The following is a 19,870-nucleotide window of genomic DNA, read 5'->3' on the forward strand; positions in this document are numbered from 1 at the left end:
TCCTGTTCTGCTGCAGTGGTTCCCAGTAGGCTTCTAAAACCAATTCTAGGTGATGATTACTATCTATAAAGCCTTACATGGCATAGGACCAAGCTATTTGTGGGAGCATTCATTCCCCATTGGTTCTACCAGCTCTTCCAGGTCTAACAGGGAGAGCATGCTCTGGATCTCTTCAAACAATGCCATCTTGTTGGACCCTGGAATATTGCCTTCTTTTTGACTCCACCCACAGAGATTCATATGGCCCCAACCCTATTACTTTTTGTAAGACACTGAAGACCTGGCTGGTCCCTTAGGTTTTTAGGCTAGGGCCAGGCAGTTAAGCAAGTACTTTGTTTTGGGTATTGTTTAATTGGGGTCTCGTGAATTTCTACTTTTGTGATAATTGATAGTTGCTGGTAAAACTTCCATTATCAAAGATTAATTACTGAATGAGTATTCAAACCTGGCACAAGGAGTTGCTGACCAAGCATAACACCTGGCTGAGAGAAGGGAATGGGATTTAATTTTTCTCAGTTCCATCTGCTGAGTTAGCCTGTGATACAAGCTAGGGCTGAAAGATAGGAGTGTGATATGAATCTTCTCTGCAAGAATTCCATTTTACTAATCAGAAGTTCCATTTCAGTCTTACAAATTTTTAAACATTTACAACTATATTTGAGTGGCTAAAAAGATACAGCTGGTGTACTGTCCTTCCATTGCATAATGTTTTCTCTTCTTGACCTATTCTGCATTATCTTTGATGACAGAATAGACAACATACCTCTTATCCTGGAGGACTTCAGTATCCACCCTAACACTGCCTACTTAGGAGCAGAAGATTTCAGAGGATTTCATGCCTGTCATGATGATCACAGACCTATTTCTGACTGGTATATCTGTAGTAGGGCACAAACTGGATTTGGCATTTAATTTCAGTTCAATTTGGATTCAATGGGACCCAGTGATCTGAAAATAGAAAATGTCTTTGTAGTTCTGTTGTCATGGGCAGATCCATTCTCCGGTCACTTTCAGAAAGCAATCTGCTATGAACCTCTTCTGTAGTGCCTGATAGAGGCTTTCTGAATGCACTGCAGATGTTCTCAGTCTGCTGACACTGTTGTTGAAATCCTGGTCAGTTTACAGAACATGGGAATGGCCTAGGCCAGGGCTGTCAAACTCCCGGGCTATGGGCCGGATACGTTATGCAATGTCCATGCCCACACCTGGTTTAGCAAAGGGGAAATAAGTCCTGATACATCATGTGACACCGCCATGATGACATGAGTTTGACACCCCTGGCCTAGGCAATTGACACAATTTCTCCTGAGTATCCCTCTAAACCAAGGGTCTGCAACCTTAAGCACTCAAAGAGGCATTTGGACCCATTTCCCACAGAAAAACACCAGGAGCTACAAAACCTGGGTGGGCGTGGCCAACTTGATGTCACTCACTTCCACCAGTCACATGACCCCCCCCAGCCACGCCTACCCAGCTGGTCATTAGGGCAGAAAACCAGTTGTTAAAAAACACCAGGAACCACAAAAACCTTTTGACATCTCTCTCCCTCCCCCCCCTCCCCCCTCTCTCTGTATCTCTATATCTCTCTCCCCCCCCCCCTATATCTCTCTCTCTGCCCTGGCCATTTCTCCATCCCCTGCTGTCGCCCTTACCTTCTCCTGAAACCTTATTGATTTATGGTTGCAAGGATGTTAAGAAAAGACTTTGCCTAAATTTTAGTAAGGCTGATGATCCTTGTATTGCACTGAATTTTGAGAATGTTTCTTATGGTCAGATTACAATATATAAAGAAAATTGTGGGTTAATTTAAAAAGTTGATGGAGCCATCAATTCCACAGAAGTGACTTTGGATGGTGTGCAAAGGTTTAAAATCATCACAAAAGTAGAAACTCAGGAGACCCCAATTAAACAATAACCCCAACAAAGCACTTGCTTAACTACCTAGCCTAAAAACCTAAGGGACCAGCCAGGTCTTCAGTTTCTTACAAAAAGTAATAGGGTTGGGGTCATCTGGATCTCTGTGGGTGGAGAATGCCACTCCATAGTGCAGGTGTAGCCAAAAAGAAGGCAATATTCCAGGGTCCAACAAGATGGCATTGTTTGAAGAGATCCAGAGCATGCTGTCCCTGTTAGACCTGGAAGAGCTGGTAGAACCAATGGGGAATGAATGCTCCCACAAATAGCTTGGTCCTATGCCATGTAAGGCTTTATAGATAGTAATCATCACCTAGAATTGGTTTTAGAAGCCTACTGGGAACCACTGCAGCAGAACAGGTGACGCCAAAAAAATGCCTGCATTGTCATTATGGACCAACTACAGCTTCCAAACACTCTTCAACAACAAGCCCATATAGAGCATATTTCCATAACCCAGGTGGAGGGTGATTAAGACATGAATCACCATGAAAAAGGCCTCCCACTCCAGGACAGGGTGCAATTGATGCAAAAGATGCATCTGTTCAGAGGCCCTTATCCATGGCTGTCACCTGCTCTTTGAAACCAAAAGAAACCCCCCCATTGCACACCTGCTCTGACTAAGATATTGATGACAAAGAAATAAGCAGAATAGATAACTTTAGACTTTGGGAGATTGCCAGCAACCCAACAACAGCCTTCTCTTCATTAGCAGCTGCAAAGAGTGACAGATTCTAACTAATTGTAAATCAGGAGTTGGCAATCTTTTAGTGTCTAAGAGCCATAAATTTTGAGATACATTAGGGGGACTGCGGGCAGGACACATTGACCCTAAAATTTAATAAGCTGTTGCTTCCAGCTCCTGAAACTCTCATATTACAAATAGGTACTAATAAAATTGCTATCATTTTTTTCAAAGCTTGTTTTAAATTTCATTTATTTTAACAGTGTCTTACTGAAAAAAGCAATTGTGGCTTACCATCTAAAAAAAAGCTAAGCCAAAAAGTAAAAAAAATTAAAGATATTACACTATGGCTTAATATGATGTGTGAATTCAGCAAAAAAAAGTCTTTGATATAATACTTGCAGGGGGAAACTTTATACAACATAACCTACTGGCTTTGCAGGAGACCAAATTCTTCACAATTGGGTACCTACATCTGCTGAAGCCTTCATGCAGTGATCACTATGCATAAGCATTTTCTATGCAGATGCCAAGTGAGTACACAGACATAAAGTTGGGAGTATCTGCATGACTTAGGGTCCTGTTGTATGAGGCTTCATCCCTTTGATTTATGCAGCACTCTTCCTGATTCTATTGTACAAAGGTGTGTTAATACAACACAGATGTTCTAAATTCAACATAAAATTCCTAAATGATGTAGAATTAAATCAAATTTTATTCTGAATGTATAATGGGATGTGGACTTTGGGACATGGGGTGAAGAGAGGGTCCTTTGTTGCTGTTGTTAGTTGCAAAGTCATGTCCGACCCATCAAGACCCCATGGACAACGTTCCTCCAGGCCTTCCTGTCCTCTACCATCCTCTGGAGTCCATTTAAGCTCACACCTACTGCTTCAGTGACTCCATCCAGCCACCTCGTTCTCTGTCGTTCCCTTCTTCTTTTGCCCTCAATCATTCCCAGCATTAGGCTCTTCTCCAGTGAGTCCTTCCTTCTCATTAGGTGGCCAAAGTATTTGAGTTTCATCTTCAGGATCTGACCTTCTAAAGAGCAGTCAGGGTTGATCTCCTCTAGGACTGACCGGTTTGATCGCCTTGCAGCCCAAGGGACTCGCAGGAGTCTTCTCCAGCACCATAGTTCAAAGGCCTCAATTCTTGCTAGAACTGTATTTGCTAAAAACTGGAAAGGAGAGAAAATACCTACTGATGAAGAAATTATTAGGAAAATGATAGATTGTGCAGAAATGAGTAAATTGACATTTGAAATAAGAGAACAGGAAGATAATCAATATTATTTGATATGGGGTTTGTTTTATCAATGGATAGACAATAAAACATGGAGATAAAATATGAAATATGAAGTGGAAGTTAAGATAAAATGTGTAAAATTCTCTTTTAGGGAAAGGAAGCTTGTGTCATGTATTAATATTTTGAAGATTTTTTGAGCACAAAAGGATGTTAACCAATCGATACGCTGTCTATGACTGTTTGGAATGATGATGTTTTATGCTGTTTTTGTTTGAAAATAAAAAATATTATGAAAAAAAAAGAGGCCTCAATTCTTTGGCGCTCAGCCTTTCTTATGGGCCAACTTTCGCAGCCATACATTGCAACTGGGAAAACCATAGCCTTGACTATACACACTTTTGTTAGCAGAGTGATAAGTGGCAGCATATTCCCCATCTGGATAGTGGGTGGGGCAAGAGGCTCAGAAGAGATCCTCCCTAATTTTTTGGGATGTAAAAGTGATGGGAGAGAATTGCACTTTCAGAATCACAAGATTCTGATAATATAGCCTTACAATATAGTGGAATTAGCTCATCTGGTCATGTTTCTTGTTTGGTCCACCTGGTAAGGCTGACAGAATATGATTTTGTTTTTCATATATGAAGTTATTTTCAGCAAGTTTGCCATCTGCTTGGTCTAATTATTATTTTAAAAAATTACAAAACAGGAACTAAAAGCAGCAAGCATGTGACTTATCCACCCTGTTGTGCTGGAGGGCTCTTCAAATCTCCTAGCAGTGGGTGGGAACAGTATAATGTCTATCCAAAGGATTACTGAGAGCTAAATTTATACAGACACCATTTTGGCTTTGATCTCAATGAATCAAATCCACAGTTTTACCACACTTCACCTTAAACCATTTTTCCTACCTTCGTTTCAAGTACCTAATTTTTGATAGATTGCCTGTTCATTAGTTTGATACGTTAATGGAATTGCTGACATTAAATTTACCACACGTTGGCAACAACTATAGAAGACAATTTCGGTTGCAAACAGAATAAAATCAAGAGTAACCTGTTTAGTCGATAATGGGAATGTTTTCTTTTCAGTGCCTCAGTTAAGCTTTTACTACCTGGTGGCTTTTCCTGGCCAAAGCAAAGCAGCATTAAGCCAAAGGCTGCATATGAAATCGGAGGTGCTTCAGAACCTTAGATTTCCAGCTTCTGAAAACCTCCCAAAAGTTATTGCCAGTGGAGAGAGGGGAGATAGACTACAACCGCAATAAAAGATGCCAAACGCCAGATAAAAGCCACTTTAATTTTTGTCCTGCTAGAGGGGCTCACTGCTCAAAATGTCGAGAGAGCCAGGACAAAAACTGGGCCTAATGACGTCATCCGAAGACCAAAGGGGAAAAAAATTGCATACAGTACTTGGAAAGAAATCCTACTGCGCGCCAGTGAGTGCCTTGCTTGAGAAACCGATGGGATTTCGCTTCCAGTACTGCTAAGGTTCCGGACCGCAGTTAAGGGGCTAAAACCTAAAGGCGATTCACGGTCCCGGTTTCAAGGCGCTCAGGTTCCAGCTAGGACAGCGCGAGTTCACAAAGCGAAGCTCCTTCGGCTCGCCGGGGTGCGGCCTCCGGTGGCGCAAGAGCTCCCGGCCCCGCCCGCCTCCTCTTCCCACACCCGCAGCTGGAAAGGGGAGGCGTGGTGGCTCCTGCCTGCAACTGGAGCCGCTCGTTTGTGGCTGCAACCGCGCCGGAGATCGCCGCAGGTACGAGCAGCTGAACCAGGGCGGGAGGCAGAATCGACCTCTCGGCTGTCACTCGGGGAGCTGCTCGATCCGAGGCAGGGCAGGCGAGCCCGGCTGCTGGCGGAAGCTGCTGCCCCCGGGAGCTCAGCTCTCCCCTCCCCCGGGCTCCCTCGCCGCGCAAAGCCCCGGGGGTCGCCGAGGGGATGGCGGGCTGCTCGTAAGGAGGCTGCGCGGGGGCCATGCGGCGCCCCGGCTGATGCTGCCTACTTGGGGCGGCCGCCTGCTCGCCATGAAGCGGCAGAACCTCCGCACGGTCTCCCTGATCGTCTGCGTTTTCTCCTATCTGCTGGTGGGCGCCGCCGTCTTCGATGCGCTCGAATCCGAGGCCGAGATCGGCCACAAGCGCCTCCTGGAGCAGAAGCGCAGCGACCTCCGAAAGAAGTACCGCTTCTCGGCGGAAGACTACCGGGAGTTGGAGCGGCTGGTCTTGCGGGCCGAACCTCATCGAGCCGGCCGTCAGTGGAGGTTCGCCGGCTCCTTTTACTTTGCCATTACGGTGATCACCACCATCGGTGAGTGCGCGACTCTCGGCACCAAGCGCCCGCTTTTCCCTTCGGCCACGAGGCGGCGGGGCGGCCCTCCCCTCCCCTCCCCTCCCCCGCCCCATCCCCATCCCCATCCCCATTATCTCCTCCTCACTCTCCTTTCAAGAAGCCACCTGTGGGTGCGCTCGGCTCTCCTCCGCCTCGCCGGCTGTACTAGGAGGTGTGGCGCGGGGCATCCTGAGGCATCCATCCATTCTAGCCTAAACGCGAGCTCTGTGCGCCAGATCTTAAAAGGCGTAGCAGTTTAGGGGCGTTGGCGTTGGCATGTAGTAAGGATTGGTGGACAGAGTTTACCTGCGTTCAGGTGAGCCTTTAACTCTTGGGTGGACTCAGAGCCCACGAAGTCACAAGAAGCAGAGCAGAGCAGAACAGAACAGAACGGAAAGGAACGGAATGGAACAGAACAGAACACAATAGAATAGAATTTTGTATTGGCCAAGTGTGATTGGACATACAAGGAATTTGTCTTTGGTGCATATGCTCTCAGTGTACATAAAAAGACAAGATACGTTCATCAAGAATCATAAGGTACAACACTTAATGATAGTCATAGAGTACAAATAAGCAATCAAATCATATTAGGAAACAGTCAATTTAAATCGTAAGGATACCAGCAACAAAGGTTCAGACCGATGACCTTAGTCAGTGTGATCTTAGTTCCTGCAGCTGCTCTTACACCAGCCTTCCCCAGCTTGGTGGTCTCAAGATGCTTTGGGGGCTACAAGCTGAGGAATTGGCAGGCAGATTGGACCACCAGAAATCATGGTTGCAGCCATCAGTCAGTGTGAGCTTTCCTTGGCTCCCCCAACAAGCCCACATTTCAAGCTTAATTTTAGCTGTTTTCTGAACGATAGAATGTACGAGCTAACTTATGAAAAGCATTTCTGAATATGTATAGTGTACTTTGCTTGCTCACAATCCACTTTCCACCGGGAACTGGGGTCACTTGCAAAAGAGAAAAGGACAGTACAGGTAGTCCTTGACTTATAACAGTTCGCTTAGTGACAATTCAAAGTTACAACAGCCCTGAAAAAAGTGAATTACGACCGTTTTTCACACTTACGACTGTTGCAGCATCCCCAAGGACACGTGACAAAGATGCTTGGCTACTGACTCATATTTATGACGGTGGCAGTGTCCCTGGGTCATACGATCCCTTTTTGCAACATTCTGACCACCAAAGTCAATAGGGAAACCAGATTCAGCCGTATTACTAATTTAACAACTGCAGTGTTGTCACTTAACAAATGTGGCAAGAAAAGTTGTAAAATAGGGCACAATTCACTCAGCAACATAAATTTTGGGCTCAGTTGTGGTCAGAAATGGAGAACTTCCTGTACTTCCAAAACAGGCTTGAGATGTGAATACTGCTCACTGGAGAAGTCCAGCATCAATGCCAGTTTAGTGTACTGACGATTTTCAAGAAAATTAGGATGTATAAGCTCTTTATCTCATGAGCTTTCAGTGAGAATTATTGCTATCTCACTTCAGATCTCTTCTTCCAATGCTACTCTTATATTCTTTTGCAATCTTATATGCTATAATGTAACTGGCCACTCATCCCCAATTGATCTGGGAAAGTGAAGAGAAGGACCAGGGGAGACACGATAGGAGTGTTCCAATATTTGAGGGGCTGCCACAGAGAGGAGTGGGTCAAGCTGTTTTCCAAGGCGCCTGAAGGCCAGACAAGGAATAATGGAAAAATTAGTATTGCACCATAACAAGATTTCTTCTCTTCGCACAATAACATAAATAATAGCAAGTATGATTTCCATCTATGGTGATATATTCATGTATCTTTAACTGTCTCTTCTTTGGAGAAGAACTGTTGACATCACTGTTTATGTACAGGATAAGGGGACAAGAATGAATGGGAAAGAATCCATGCAAAGTTGTTCTTGCCAAACCTTGCAGAAAGCGAGTTGCCATGTCTGGTTTGCATATGACTCTATCCTTAGAGTACCTTCTCTTCCACTGTACTTTTGTGCAATTTACGTTTCTCAACATCCAGTTTTTGATCCCCGCTTTCTTTTTTCTTGTCGTGCAAATATTGTCTTTACTTCTCAGGAAACCAGGACTTGGGTTTCAATTTGGTTAAAGATTGAAGTAAATACTGTGTTTCCCCGAAAATAAGACCAGGTCTTATATTAATTTTTGCTCCAAAAGACACATTAGGGCTTATTTTCTGGTTAGGTCTTATTGGGGGGGGGAATGATACTAAATGCACTCATCTGGCTGACAATCATAACTAGGGCTTATTTTGGGGGTAGGGCTTATATTACAAGCATCCTGAAAAATCATGCTAGGACTTATTTTCCAGTTGGGTCTTATTTTCGGGGAAACAGGGTAGTAGAAAACATGGGCATTTTTCCGAGTGGAGGGATATAAGACATGGAGCTCCAAGTGAGTCTCACCAATGGAAATGTTGATTTTTAATATTTTCTCAGATAATGTAGAGATCAGAATGGGAAGTAGATGATGCTCATTGATGGTGGGGGGCAAGAGATTACAGAGAGCTCTCCAAGCATGATTCCGAATTGAATGGATAAGCAGTAAAATGTAGATGTAGGTTATGATAAAATATTTATTTTATATATGCATGAATTTGACCAGCTGGGAAAAGTGCTATAATGAGCATACTGTACTCAAAGAAAACATTGACCTGACATTTGGCAACTGTTTAGCAAAAAGATAATGGTGTAGCACATTTCATTAGGAAAAGAATTGAAAAGAAAAAAAAAACCATAATTTTATAATGCCTATAAACAAATCTAGAGAGGAATGACATTTGAAATATTTATTTGTCTACCCACTCCAGCCAAGAAAGAAAGAAAGAAAGAAAGAGAGAGAGAGAGAGAGAGAGAGAGAGAGAGAGAGAGAGAGAGAGAGAAAGAAAAAGAAAGAAAGAAAGAAAGAAAGAAAGAAAGAAAGAAAGAAAGAGAAGAAAAAGAAAAAAATTGGAAAAGGTTTAGAAAAATAATAAAATAAACAAAATAATAAATAGATACTGTTAATGCATAAAGAAAATCAGCTCCTGTAGGTTTGAAGTGGAAATTCGTAGTTCAGCTTTGCCAATAAGTCTTCAAAAGCAGCTACCAAACAAATATTTACTAGCTTTCTGTCAATACAATTTCATGCCTGGAACTAACTCATATTCCACTCAATAAACTGGGCATGTACGAACAAGCTGGAGTTGTTGCTTGTAGGCCTCTTTGTTTCTAAAATTACTGGAGTAGGGGCCTTTTAGTGAACTGGCTACTCAAAAAGGGTATTGGATAGAGAAGACCAGAAAGCTTTTCCAATGGTTCTCAAACTTGGCATTGAATATAACAAATTTCCCTTTCCCCCTCTTGAGTAACTCCACTCGCTAACAGTTCTTGGGGTTTTTAACAGTGATCAAGTTTGGAAAAATGGAAACAAAGTTGTATCATGCTAGGAATCGCCATCATGCACATCTTCAACATCTTCAGCAGCAAGTGTTTTTAATTCTTGGAAAGGATTATCAGTAATCTCTAGTGCAGGGGTGCCAAACTCACGTCACCATGGTGTCGTCACGTGACGTAGCGGGACTTGTTTCCCCTTCGCTAAACGGGGGGGGAGCACATGATGCATCTGGCCCGCGGGCCGCAAGTTTGACACTCCTGCTCTAGTGTGAATGCGAAAGCTTTGTTCTACTACGTATTATGGGTTAATAATAAGTTTTCTTTATATATCGGCTCAACATAGGTTGGGCCAATAAATTATTACTTGTGTTTTCTAAGGTGTCATATCATTTCATGTTTTCATTTCTTCTCATCATCCTTAAATATCTGGTCCTTCAATACATGTAAGGTTTTATTATCTTTTCTTTGTGTATCATATTGTACAAGGTTGTTTTGTATCGTAGGGCAGGGGTCTGCAACCTTAAACACTTAAAGAGCCATTTGGACCCATTTCCCACAGAAAAGAAAACACCAGGAACCACAAAACCCTTCCCGTGCCTAACTATTTCTTGAACGGCCACAAAACTAGCATATGTAGTTGAATTAAACGTTCTGTTTTCTTCAGAATTTTTTCTTTTCTTGGATTTATCCATGGTTGGGGGTTGAAAAGCTCAATAAATCGTGTGCCGGTGGGTTTCGCACATTGGTGGCTGTGACACATTTTGAGTGATAGGGAGCCACCGCAGAGGGGTGAAAGAGCCACATGCGGCTCCAGAGCCGCAGGTTGCTGACCCCTGTCCTAGGGGAATATCTAGTTTTTGAGACCGACATCACCTGTTGCCCACACACACAGGGAAAGACAGTTACCTGAATTTTCCATTAATAAACTAGTTCTTGAAATAGGATGGACTGTGATTTTGTTTCTTTCTTAATGTTTAATACAAGTTTCTCTTTTTGTTTCCTTGTTTTGCTGCAGGCTATGGGCATGCGGCTCCTGGAACGGATGCTGGCAAAGTGTTTTGCATGTTCTATGCGATCCTTGGTATCCCACTCACCCTGGTTATGTTCCAGAGCCTTGGGGAGCGTATGAACATTCTTGTTCGGATGGTGCTAAAAAAAATAAAGCAGTGCCTGGGAATGAGGCAGACAACAGTCTCCATGAAAAACATGGTTGTGGTTGGTTTTCTCTCGTGCATGGGGACATTAGGCATTGGGGCAGCTGCCTTTTCCTATTTTGAAGGCTGGACTTTCTTCCATGCCTTTTACTACTGCTTCATAACGTTGACCACCATTGGATTCGGAGACTTTGTCGCCTTGCAGAAACACGAAGCTTTGCAGAAGAAGCCTCCCTATGTAGCCTTCAGCTTTATGTACATCCTAGTGGGCTTGACAGTGATTGGGGCCTTTCTTAACTTAGTGGTCTTTAGATTTTTGATCATGAACTCAGAAGACGAGCGTCGGGATGAAGAAGAGAAGGCATCTTTAAGGAGAGCCAGAAATTACATCAACTTGAAACCCAGGGAAGATAGCAGGAGTACAAACGAGATCTTGCTCCCTGTAGAAGACAGGACCAGTCAGATGAACCTCATCCCATTGATCCATGATGATGCTGAGCGGCAGAGAGGCAAAGCCTTGGTTTCTACCACGAAAGTCCCTTCCTTTTGTACATGCCTATGTTACAGGCCACGGCTGAGCAGAAGCCCAGATCCTCCCCATCCCGAACCTTTCAACTGTCATACGAATCTGGTTTATTACAATTCCATTTCTTACAAAATCATGGAAGTTTCCCTCAGTGGTAAGGATCCCACTGGCCTCTCTTCCCCTGGCAGTACTTTGTCATCTGATAGTCCCAGTTGCCGAGGGCACTCCAGAGTCCGGAGAAAGTCTATTTGAAAGCATGCATGCTCTTTGGGACTTTTGTTTTGTTTTTGTTTTCATTTTTACTCGGGCCCGTGTCCTGCTGCCGAACGTGTGTTTTGATGATAAATTGTGAATTGAATTGTCAGATAGTTGTGGAGTGCCCTCTTTTCTTTCTTCTCCCCCTTTTCTTTGCAGGCACATTCTGAAACGTCTACCTGTGTATATGGCATTCTTGCCGAGCCCATGCAATGCTGCCTGAGCAATGCCCTTTGAAAATTAATGCTGAATAATAGTTCTCCCGTCAACATATGTCACAACGTTTGTATTGGAACCCGAGTGTTCAGTGGGTTTACTCAAACCCCACAGTGCCTCTGAGTTGCCGTAACATCTGTGGAGATACCTAATTATTCCTTTGGGGGTAAATATACAGATAATACCCAGTTTTTTCAAGACAGCCTGTAGGCTCAGCTTGTCTTGTTTTTTGCTGAAGAAGTCGACAGATTCTAAAAGACACAGTGAACAGATGTCAGGCTTGTGGGCTCTGCTGAGTATTCTGCAATAGGGCAAAGAATGGACACAAAGTTTGGGAGCACCTTCAAGTCCAACCAACCTTAATAAGGCATCAGATTTGGAGCATCATAAAGTTGGTTAGTATTGGAGGTACTACCAGACTTAGTATCTGTTTTATTGTCATGGACAAATATGGTTCTTTACTCCCCTATCCACCTTTTGCTCTTCACTTGGAAAGAAAGGGTTCTTTCTAGAAGTTTATTATAGGAATCAAACATGAGCAGGGTTCATTGTCCTTCCCTATAAAAACTCCGCTCCTATTTATCCAAATCATCTTAATTTTTGCAGTTCACATTCAGGCTGGGAGGTATTGCTATTGTTCAAGAATTGAGAACCAAGAATCTGTATGGCTCTAGTTCAAACCACTCAACTCTAGTAGCTAAACCAGATTTACCTTGGGACTACAGGCAGATTTTGTTTAGCGACTGCCTCATTTAGTGACCGTTCACAGCAACAATGATGGAAAAAGTAACATTACAAAATCCATTCGCCATCTTTGCTTTGGTAAGGCAAAGGAAAGCTGAACTAAGGTCATAAGCACAGTCACAGTTTCATTTAGCAACCATTTCATTTAACAACAGAGTTTTGGTTGTAGTTTTGGTCACTAAACAAGGACTATCCATACTTGTGTGCCCCACTGGGGCTTCTTTATAATAGTTATTGTGGAGAAGGTCTGCTTTCTCACCACAACTGTCTTTGTCTACAGTACTGGTGCATATCTTTAAACATCAACGGTTCTTTGGAGGGATGTTGATAGGGAGATGCTTCCATTCAGATATTTTAGATCTGTGCTTTAATTGCTCTCCCATTTGATGTTCTGGAATTGAAATGTTATTCAGGGATGAAGGTGGGGGCGCTTATTTTAAGGCCAATCAGCATAGCCTATCTCATTTGAAAATGGGGAGGACTAATGGTGCCTCAATTAAATTTATTTATGTGCATGTATTTACAAGTGTTTTAGGCCACTGAAAAAAGCTATATAGCTGTCCACCAGACGTGAATGATAATCTATCATAGTCCCATCACTCAGGCTACACATCCATGTGCATCTCACTTCATTTTGGCTATACAAATAGCATATTTAGAAACTTATTTGCATACACAGTGGTAGGAAATAAAATTGTACAGTGATATCACTTTGGGGGCTGAAAACAGTATTCAGGAGGAGTGGGAACAAAGATACTATAAAAAGCCAATGTGGTTTTTTTAAACCATAAAGAAACACAGCAATTTATAGAGCCAACTTTCACATACAGACAGGATCCAATTAAAAGCATTGCTTTGTCTGGAAATCATTATGGAGCAATTGCCTGCCACAACTATTGCATGTCTTTAGCCGTTCTCTTGGTTATTTATATTCCAAGACTTCCAGTGTTGCTAGGATCTCTCAACTGCCTTTCTCTCAGCTGATAAAACTGGACAAGTTACATAAGATAACATTGTTCCTTGGGCCACTTAGTTTACATTTCACCTGCAATCCTTAGTGGCCTTTGGAAGAAAGTCAATCAATCTGTGCTAACCATCAGAAAACCTCTCCTGCTCCTCTGCAAACCCCAATCATAGTTACAAATTTTCTCCTCATTTCCCTTCCGGTTTAGAAGAACAAATGGGATCACGTATCTGAGGGGCAACAGATTGGGGAGCAGCCAATTGTGATTCACAATTTCTGTTATTGCTACCTCCCTCCCAAGTCCCTTTTCTGAGGAGCTTTCAATCTTGTTTGATCAATATATGCAAATATTTGCTTGTAAAAAAAAACTAATTCTTATCACTTGGCAAAGCTAGGCATAGAATAGAATAGAATAGAATAGAATAGAATAGAATAGAATAGAATAGAATAGAATAGAATAGAATAGAATAGAATAGAATAGAATAAACAGTGTTCTAAGCCCTGAGGAGAAATTTTAAGTTCAAGTAGTCCACATTTGCGGGCTTGAAAATTAATGAACATCATTAAAAAAGAAAAGAAGGAAAAGGAACCTGATGCACCAAAGACCGAAACCAGCCTTGGAGTAGCAGTATCTTTCTTGGCTGCAGCCTCCTTCGGCAGCTCTACTGTCAATATATGCAATTACAAAATGGAAAAGAGATCAAGTTAGAAGAAAAACTGCATGTTTTTCATAGCCTGGTGCTCCAGCAGCTGCTGCTGCCTGGACTTGGTTGGCAGATAACATGGAAAATAATGGCAATAGAAGGTTGCTGTTTTCCCTTTCCCACTGCTGCTGCAGTGGTGGGTTTCAAATTTTTTTGCTGCCGGTTCTGTGGATGTGGCTTGGTGGGCGTGGCAGGGGAAGGATAATGTAAAATGTCCATTCCCACCCCACTCCAGGGGAAGGTTACTGCAAAATCCTCAGTTCCTCAGCTAGAACTTGGGAGGAATAGATGGGTGTGAATTTTTACTACTGGTCAGAATTTTTACTACTGGTAAATTTCCGCTACTGGTTCTCCAGAACTGGTCAGAACCCCAGTTCTGAAACCCACCTCTGAGCTCCTGGTTATATGTGAAGTGAGACAGAGAGTAAGTATTGTCTTCTCCATGTCGCTTTTTGGCTTCACTTGGGAGGGTTAGCAATGGCATGGTTAAAATCCTTTCAGAAAGGCCAAGGATGATATTTATATTATTGTTTAGGTTCTGCGGGGTCCTTGGTGCCCTCTAGGCTTGGTTGTTTTGGTTCTGTTTCTAGTTTAGAATAGAATAGAATAGAATAATAGAGTTGGAAGGGACCTTGGAGGTCTTCTAGTCCAACCCTCTGCTTAGGCAGGAAACTCTATACTGTGGTGTCAAACTCAAGGCCCGGGGGCTGGATCTGGCCCACATGGTACTTAGATCTGCCCCATGGGGCCGCCCTAGAAACAGCGAAGGACCAGCCTGCGGTGCTTCTGCCAGCAAAAATGGGCTCCCAAACTCCTTTTTCACTGGCAGAGGGTTGCAGGAGGCCGTGGCAGCCAAAAAACACAGCTCGGGAGCCTGCTTTCACCAGCAGAGCCCTCAGGCCACCACCGGTGCCCGCGACAGGAGTGACGTCAAGCTGGCCTTGTGCACCATGGCCACACCCACCCTGGCCCCCTGAGATCAAACACAACCCTGATGCATCCCTCAATGAAATTGAGTTTGACACCCCTGCTCTATACCAGCGGTCAACAAATGGTGGTCCATGGACCACTGGTGGTCTGTGAGAAAATTTTGGTGGTCCCCAGAAAAATTATTTGCATTTTTTATATTGCACTAAATACTATTTATCCTTTTTAAAAATTCATATTAGTGGTCCATGGGATTTAAAATTATGAATTTAGTGGTCCCTGAGGTCCGAAAGCTCTATACCAAAGCACTGCTCTATACCATTTCAGACAAATCTGAATTGTCCAATCTCTTCTTAAAAACTTCCAGTGTTGGAGCATTCAGAACTTCTGGAGGCAAAATGGTTCCACTGATTAATTGTTCTGTCAGGAAATTTCTTCTTAGTTCTAAACATACAAAGTTAATAACGTACACAAAGCATTCTTGCTGTGAAAGGATTTATTTGGGAAGCCTCCATTTTAGAAAACCCTAAGCTACATTTTCTCATCGGGCAGCATCCACCTAACCTTTGGATCAGGGGTGAAATGTAAAATTTGTTACTACCAGTTCTGTGGGCGTGGCTTGGTGGGGGGGGTTAATGTGACTAGGTGGGCGTGGCCAACTTTTTAAAAAAAAAACTTTTCAAAGCATTTTTTCTAATGCTTTGAAAAGCCTCTGCCAATCAGGCAACTCAGCTGGGATCATCAGAGAGGCATTTAAAAAAATACCTCTCTGCCAATCAGGCAACTCAGCTGGGAGTTGCCAGAGACTTTTCAAAGCATTTTTTTAACCACCTCTTCTGCCAAGAGGTTGCAGAAAAACATTCTTTGAAAAGCCTCTGATGATCCCAGCTGAGCTGCGCCATCATCAGAGGCTTTTTTAAAAAAAACTTTTTAAAGCATTTTTTCTTCGGAAGAGGTTGTAGAAAAAATGCTTTTAAAAGTAAAAAAAAAGCCTCTGATGATCGTGCGGCTCAGCTGGGCATGGTGGGGGGGGGAGGGATTTTTGCTACCGGTTCTCCGAACCACCCGCCGCCATCGCTACTGGATCGGGCAATCCAGTCTGAACCGGGAGCATTTCACCCCTGCTTTGGATTCAGGCCAATTCAGATATTCTCTGTGTCCTGCATTGATAGAATGTGTGCTGTGATTTTAAGTGACTCTTCCCAGTCTGCAGCATCTTTTCTAAAATTGGTAAGATCGCCCCTTTGCAATGGAGGATTGGCCTATATTGTCTGAAACTGGGAATGTTAACTACAGTGCTGGGAGCAAAAATGACACTTTTTCTCCAGTTAGATAACTAAAATAGGCACACCGAAAAAGCAGTCTTAACACTGAGTTCCAGTCTTGAGTGTAATGACTAATTTGGCACAGTGGTTAATTACTTTTTAATTTAGTTTCTTGTACAGTGAATGCAGGAGCTTCCCCTCCTAAGGTGCCATAGGAATGCAATAAGGATTGCATTTGAATAAGTGAGCACAGCATTTTCAGGCTTCTACAAGAAGTGAGCAGGCTTCTAAATTGCTTCAAACTAATTTGAATAATTATTGCAAATTAGGCTTAAGATGGTGAGTGAACCTAGTTATTTGTGACTTATTCAACAGCCTATGTGTAACACTGGCTTAGTGTGACATATGAACCTTTGCTATTACATAAGAAGTTGCTTTTCTTAAACTAGGTCCATTTGCCCATCTAGTCCAGAATAATCTAGCTAGACCTTTTGGTGATAAGGGAAATGTCTGGATATTTTTTTTAAAATCCATAATTGTTTTTAGCTACAGTAGAGTCTTACATATATCCTTTTACATGCAAAGCAGGCATATTGCAGATGAGGAGATGTTCTTATTCCTTTCACAAGAAATATATTGCTATATTTATTGCTTGGCACTCTCCTATGGTTGCTGAACAATACAGGGCTGTGAAGTTAGCTTATTTATAATATGAAGTCTCTTAGAGTATAATAACTGTTGAAAGGCATGGATGATGAGCATAATTTTTTCTTTTTAAAAAGCCCAATTTTGTTGCATATTGTATGGGAATGGTATGTGTTTCTGTAAACACACATCGTCTTGCTAATGAAAAAATTGAAAATATTATTATGCAGTAGTTGGAAGCAGAGTATCTATGCTTGCTTGTTGATGATTTAATCTCAGGATGCGGACCAATCACCTGATTTGATTCTGGGCTTATTCTAGTATTTCAAAGGGGAAAAAAAATCTCCTTTCCTTGAATCAGAGGTTGTCTGCTTCAACTTTGGTCCTGATTTGTGTTTCCCATCAACTAGCATGGGAGAAATCATAAATGGCTGCATCTTTTTCAACAGATGTATTTACTGTGAAGTATCAGTAAGTATATCCGAAAGAGTCAAGCTGCTCAATTTTTAAAAAGCGGATGCCAGAGATTTAGATCAAGGCCCCTTTAAGTTTTTTTTTTCCAACGATGGTAATGTTATTTTTGGAACTGATTTAGCAACCAAATTTAGAGAGATATTTAGAGAGAAATTTAGAGAGGGAAGGAGAATTTATTAATTCCACTTATTGTTTAATGGGTAAAGACACAGTAGAAGCTTAAGGCAGGGAACTTGCAAATTACCAAACAAAAGAAGGAGGTTTTTGTTATTTTAACTTTTCTATGCTATAGTTACCAGGTGCTGGGCAACATTAAAATACTTCTTATGCAGTTAATCAAATAACCCACCAAAAGTAATAGAAAATTAAATATTAAAACCTATAAAACAATGGAGTTTAAATAATGTGGGTGCAGCAGCAGCATGAGACATCAAATGTCTAGGAAATGAAATATGATTTCAACAACATTGAAAGTAAGTTTTATATTGATTTTAACGAATTTGTCTGGAAGACTGTTCAAACAATTGTTTTCATTTGGGTATGTTTTCTAAAAAGATATAAAGCGCTCAGGTCCATTTTGTTACTACATATGGATGGCCTAAACTTTTCCAGTGGTTCCTTATGTCCATCCAGAGGGACCATCTTCGTGAGAAAAGATATTCTGTATTCTTCCTTCAAACATTTCTGTACTTGCTCTAAGTAAAGAACTATTTCAAATTTAAGTGTGACTTTATTCCACTCTACAGGTGTACATAAAATGGGGGAATGATCCTCTACTGAACCATTTCAGGTCAGCTATATGTCTATGGGGATTCTCAGTCATCCAGGTCATGCTTTTTCAAGAGGCAAGTGGACTTTCTGGTTTTTCTTTGAAGATGTTTTGCTTCTCATCCAAGAAGCTTCTTCAGCTCTCAGAAAAAGCACCTTTGGTTCAGGCCAGCTATGGTGCATAGAACTGAAATTCAGAGTGAGGGGGTGGTCAAGGTTGGTCTCTCTTGGACCACGGAGATACATCCCTCCAACTCAATCTTCCCAGCATGTTCCTCCTTTCCTCTCTCTTCACCAACTGCTGATCTCACCTTTTTCCCCCTGCTGCCCAAACCTGCTTGGACCAAAATATCCTCATTTTTATTCTGTGCACAGACAAAACAGGTGCTTCTGTTCAGGCACAAGCTGTTCCTTACCCAGGTTTTTTTTTTCTGCATATACCTATTTCTGGCTTTCTCTCTTTTCCCATCAGAGTGCTTTACAGGGGGAAAAAATGGAAATAATCAAGTTTTACTGATAATCTCTCCCCTTTTATCCCCCAGTCCTTTAAAACAGTGTTTATCAACCTTGGCAACCTTAAAATCTTAATCTTAAAATCACATCGTAAAAACGGCCGTGGCTGAGAAATTCTCCTCTATAGCATCAAATCGTATAGAAAACCTATCTGCTTCAAGTTTTGGTTTTTTTTCATAGGAATCCTGTTTTATTTTTCCTGTCATAGGCCATGTAGCTGTTTTGACTAAATCTAGGGCAGATTTATGCCTGGCTAAAAGAAGAGGATGCGGTGGTTCAGTGGCTAAGACGCTGAGCTTGTTGATTGAAAGATTGGCAGTTCAGCGGTTCAAATCCCTAGTGCTGTGTAATGGGGTGAACTTCCGTTACATGTCCTAGCTTCTGCCAACATAGCAGTTCGAAAGCACGTAAAAAATGCAACTAGAAAAACAGGGACCACCTTTGGTGGGAAGGTAACAGCATTTCGTGCGCCTTTGGCGTTTAGTCATGCCAGCCACATGACCCCGGAGACGTCTTTGGACAGCGCTGGCTCTTTGGCTTTGAAATGGAGATGAGCACCGCCCCCTAGAGTCGGGAATGACTAACACCGTGATGGCGAACCTATGGCACGGGTGCCACTGGTGGCACGTGGAGCCATATTGGTCAGGCACGCAAGCTCAACTCCGGCACGCATGCGTGCGCCGGCCAGTTGATTTTCAGGCCTTCTGGGCCACCAAAAGTCAGGAAACACACTGTTTCCGGCCTCCGGAGGGCCTCTGAGGGGGTGGGGAAGGCCGTTTTTGCCCTCCCCAGGCTGCTAGAAAGGCTCTGGAGCCTGGGGAGAGCGAAAAATGGGCCTACCGGGCCCACCGTGCCATCGTGTGCCAAAAGCAGGGGGAGCTTGGGGGGGTGCATAAAATTATGGATGTGGGCACACATGTGGGCTCCCCCGCACTCTCCCACTTTTGGCACACGATAGCAAAAAGGTTAGCCATCACTGGACTAACACATATGTGTGAGGGGAACCTTTAACTTTACCTTTAAAAGAAGAGGGAACAGATTATAGGAAGTGCAAATTGCTGGACTAAATACACTTTCTGTGATAATGTATTTCTAATTCTCTTGCTCATTACACCTGGAACAAGGGATAATTGACATAATGGCTTTTAGAAT

At 42.6% G+C, this 19,870-nt stretch overlaps 1 protein-coding gene and 1 long non-coding RNA gene across 2 annotated transcripts; one reads left to right on the top strand and one right to left on the bottom strand.

Annotated features, from left to right (window-relative positions):
* Positions 1 to 3,296: 3,296 nt before the first annotated feature.
* LOC132711233 (uncharacterized) lies at positions 3,297 to 5,381 on the bottom strand. Its single transcript, XR_015732986.1, has 2 exons — positions 5,254 to 5,381; positions 3,297 to 3,776 (listed from the first exon to the last, which is right to left on the bottom strand). It is a non-coding gene; the product is annotated as an uncharacterized LOC132711233 (long non-coding RNA).
* KCNK15 (potassium two pore domain channel subfamily K member 15) lies at positions 5,272 to 18,154 on the top strand. The gene is made up of 2 exons (XM_034413881.3): positions 5,272 to 6,147; positions 10,579 to 18,154. Exons 1-2 carry the CDS (start codon positions 5,832 to 5,834, stop codon positions 11,493 to 11,495), a joined length of 1,233 nt encoding a protein of 410 aa, XP_034269772.1. The 5' UTR covers positions 5,272 to 5,831; the 3' UTR covers positions 11,496 to 18,154.
* Positions 18,155 to 19,870: the final 1,716 nt, after the last annotated feature.

Source organism: Pantherophis guttatus, chromosome 3 (genome assembly GCF_059756535.1).
Source record: "Pantherophis guttatus breed Tessera chromosome 3, ASM5975653v1, whole genome shotgun sequence".
NCBI lineage: Eukaryota > Metazoa > Chordata > Lepidosauria > Squamata > Colubridae > Pantherophis > Pantherophis guttatus.

Coding starts and splice junctions, on each gene's coding strand:
- KCNK15 (XM_034413881.3), top strand. CDS start 5,832: ATGCTGCCTACTTGGGGCGGCCGCCTGCTCGCCATGAAGCGGCAGAAC. Junction 6,148..10,578: donor TACGGTGATCACCACCATCG/GTGAGTGCGCGA, acceptor GTTTTGCTGCAG/GCTATGGGCATGCGGCTCCT.